Source organism: Sinocyclocheilus rhinocerous, unplaced genomic scaffold (assembly GCF_001515625.1).
Source record: "Sinocyclocheilus rhinocerous isolate Xijiao unplaced genomic scaffold, SAMN03320098_v1.1 scaffold2330, whole genome shotgun sequence".
In the NCBI taxonomy this organism is placed as follows: domain Eukaryota; kingdom Metazoa; phylum Chordata; class Actinopteri; order Cypriniformes; family Cyprinidae; genus Sinocyclocheilus; species Sinocyclocheilus rhinocerous.
The window spans coordinates 829,370-832,338 of record NW_015630979.1 but is presented as its reverse complement, the minus strand read 5'-3'; the positions used below and the strand labels follow the sequence as shown (position 1 = coordinate 832,338).

At 40.0% G+C, this 2,969-nt stretch overlaps 1 protein-coding gene across 2 annotated transcripts in view; it reads right to left on the bottom strand.

Moving 5' to 3' along the window:
- Positions 1-2,969, bottom strand: part of LOC107740817 (ubiquitin carboxyl-terminal hydrolase 2-like) — a 54,423-nt gene that overhangs the window by 17,457 nt on the left and 33,997 nt on the right. The window contains exon 1 of one of the 2 annotated variants that reach the window (XM_016553339.1): positions 972-1,512. The exons of the other annotated variant lie outside the window; for it this stretch is intronic. Within the exon in view, the coding sequence (XP_016408825.1) occupies positions 972-1,130 (159 nt within the window). The 5' untranslated portion in view covers positions 1,131-1,512. Of the gene's footprint in view, positions 1-971; positions 1,513-2,969 lie in introns of those variants that run through there. 2 annotated transcript variants of the gene reach the window in all.

Below are 2,969 nucleotides of genomic sequence, written 5' to 3'. Positions count from 1 at the left end.
TATATATATATATTACAGGCTGTAATACCGATGCGACAAACGTAAAGCTCCCGTTATGAAGCAGCATTACGAGTTTGAAAACACGCTGAGGTAAAAGCTGACGCGAGAAAACTGGTCACTTTGCAAGGTCAGAGACAGCAGCATCTGTACATGTGCTTCTGGTTGGAGGTCTGGACGCTTTCGGGGAACAGGTTCGCCTGATTGCCCCTTCAAATGCTACACTTTTCTAAAGTGCGTGAGATTTGGTCCCTAAAAGGTAGCCTAAACCTTAAAAACAACTACTGTGGATATATCAATAAAGTAGAAATTCCATATACTGTATCTAAGGGACTGAAATAATGAACATAACTTTGTTTTTAGAAGAAAATACTGTCGGTTTATTTATTCCAGTTCCATTTATTCAGGTAGCCTACATCTTAAATTCATCGCACATCTCCATCAGTGGGACTAAAACATGTTTCTCAGCACTGCACATTTGGGATGCCTTTCTTTCTTAACTCACCTCAATCAAATTATAATATAATTAATCGAGTTTTTTAAATTACGAAACAGCTATGTATCTCCTATACAACCATTTCCTAGAATAAACAATAACAAAAACAAATTATTGTGAGGACGCGATTCCTCGCAACTTCCAAGTTCAACAAGACCCAGCAATATTTATTTTGTGTGTGTCGAAGCCTATTGATTTTCATGGGCCAGAAAAGAAGCAAATCAGAGCTGGACCTGAATCACAGTGATTTACTGTTAATCTGCTTCCAAACTACGGTCTACTAATTGGTTGAGAAAACAGTTGACGGGTTAAGCAACAGTCTGCATGACTACAAAGCAATGAGGCGAATGAGTGTGTCAGTGCTATTGAACGTTCATATTTCCAAATATTTCCTCTGTTGGAAACGGGTTTCACTTCTATTTTAAACGCAGTATGCACAAAAAATTGAGTTAACTTATGAGCTGTGAGTTAGGCTTACCTTAGCCTGGTTAATGAGAAGACCCACAAATGTGGACACCAGCATAGAGCGAGACATCATCGGACTTTTTCTGCGCATATCCTGCTTGATGAAGGGGAAAGCTGACGCCGGCGGCTCCTCTGGGACAGTGACCGTGTACGACTGTCGTATACTCGGCATTATGACTGGAGAAAACTAGCGGAATAAACGGCGCAATGTCTAAATGTGACTCGACAGCACCAAAGCCACTGTATTCCTGCGTATCAGTAAATATCCTCTTTTAATGCAGTCTCTCGGCCGGTCCCTTATTGTATTCCTCAGGTGATATTCTTGTCATACACTATGCTCAGTCTATGTCCTTGGGCTCACGAGAGCTTTACATTCACGAATAATGCAGACGAATCGCGCAGGTAGCATACAATAAATAAAGCAATAGATAAAAAGACAGAGAACAGTACTAAAGCGACGCGCGTTTAAATGCTCCCTACAGCGGTTCGTTCGGTCTTCAGCGCGAGCGCTGAGCGTCAGATATCGGCAGAGGAATAATGGAAAAGTCCGTGTGCTGTTTGCTTTTACTCGCGCGAGCGCACGCCCCCTCGGCACGAGAGATACGTCACCAAACGCCTCTTGCTCTCCTGACGTCACACAGCAGAGGACAAGACCTTCCCATTAATCTGTGACAGCAACACTGGACACACAACCAGAGCATGTCCATGAAACGACGATGTGTTACATTCTTGCATTTATATTTATGTAACACTTCACTTGAAACCTGTATTGATGTATATGTAGACGTATTCATATATTCACAGGAGTTGGACAAAATAATGTAAAGACCCATAGGGGTTAATTTCATTTAGCTAGAGGGAGAAAAAATATCACAATTATGTTTTATTCATCTTTTCATTGTATATATTCTATTTATATCAGTGTAATACAATTGTGTTTAGCTGTGTTTAGTAGAAGCCGTGGGTGAAATTGGTGACTTCTCAGGACTCCAAAAAGCAAAAATCATGAGAGCTGTTTACCAGAAGCATCTGTAACCTTAGCAGCCTAATTGATTGGTGTTTTAAGTCTTTACAATTATGACTGCTTACACCAAGCATGGCAAGACTTCATCAGAGATGAATAATAGAGGTTGAAAACTGAAAGTGAATAATAGAGACTGTCGAACATATGAAGGACTGTGTCCAAACAACATAGAAGTACTGCAGCAATATTCACATGGAGTCCTTGTTTCTAAAAAACGACCACAGAGAACTTCACAAAGTCAACATGCATGAAAGAGCTGCTAAAACTTTAATCACAGACACCAATGCTATATAAAATGCAAAAAGGATTATCATAAAACCTGGACAGAGCACCAAGATCTTGATCTCTTTTACTGAAATAACAATTGATATAATTAGCTGCATATGCTGCATATGAAGACAACCAGAGGCCTTTTATCAGTACTCAAATGTGCGCCCACATTTACATTTTCTTAAATAAATTTTCACAAGATGCACATTGCAATAAAGAGCTGCTTCATCGTTGAAAACAATAGAAGACATTTGCAAGAACTGCAAGTAAATATCCACCTCCAGCACTCTTTTTGTTTTCTGTTTCATAAAATATACTGTTACAATTATGGTGTGAAAAAACGCACAAGTGAACTGTCCAAATGAATCAAACCGAATCGTAAAGAATTTCTTAGTTTTTGTAAACCTGTTTGAATGATTAGATCAAAAGAGTGATTCATTCGCGAAATCTATAGCATCACTGGTTCTGATTTTAAACAGCTGGAATTTTAGCAGAGAAAATTATTCTCAAGTTGGTATACGGTAGGGGTGCTCTGATTGATCGGCTACCGATCACTATCGGCCGATAATCACGTTGGGATGATCGATCGGCGGTCTCTTAAAGGCCGATCTCAAAAATCCGATCTCAAGCTGATGATGCTGCCGTGAGAGGTTTGGCACGACATGCAGCAGCACCGTCTCAGTCTCTGTCCGGCGCGGGTGAAATAATTATAATGCT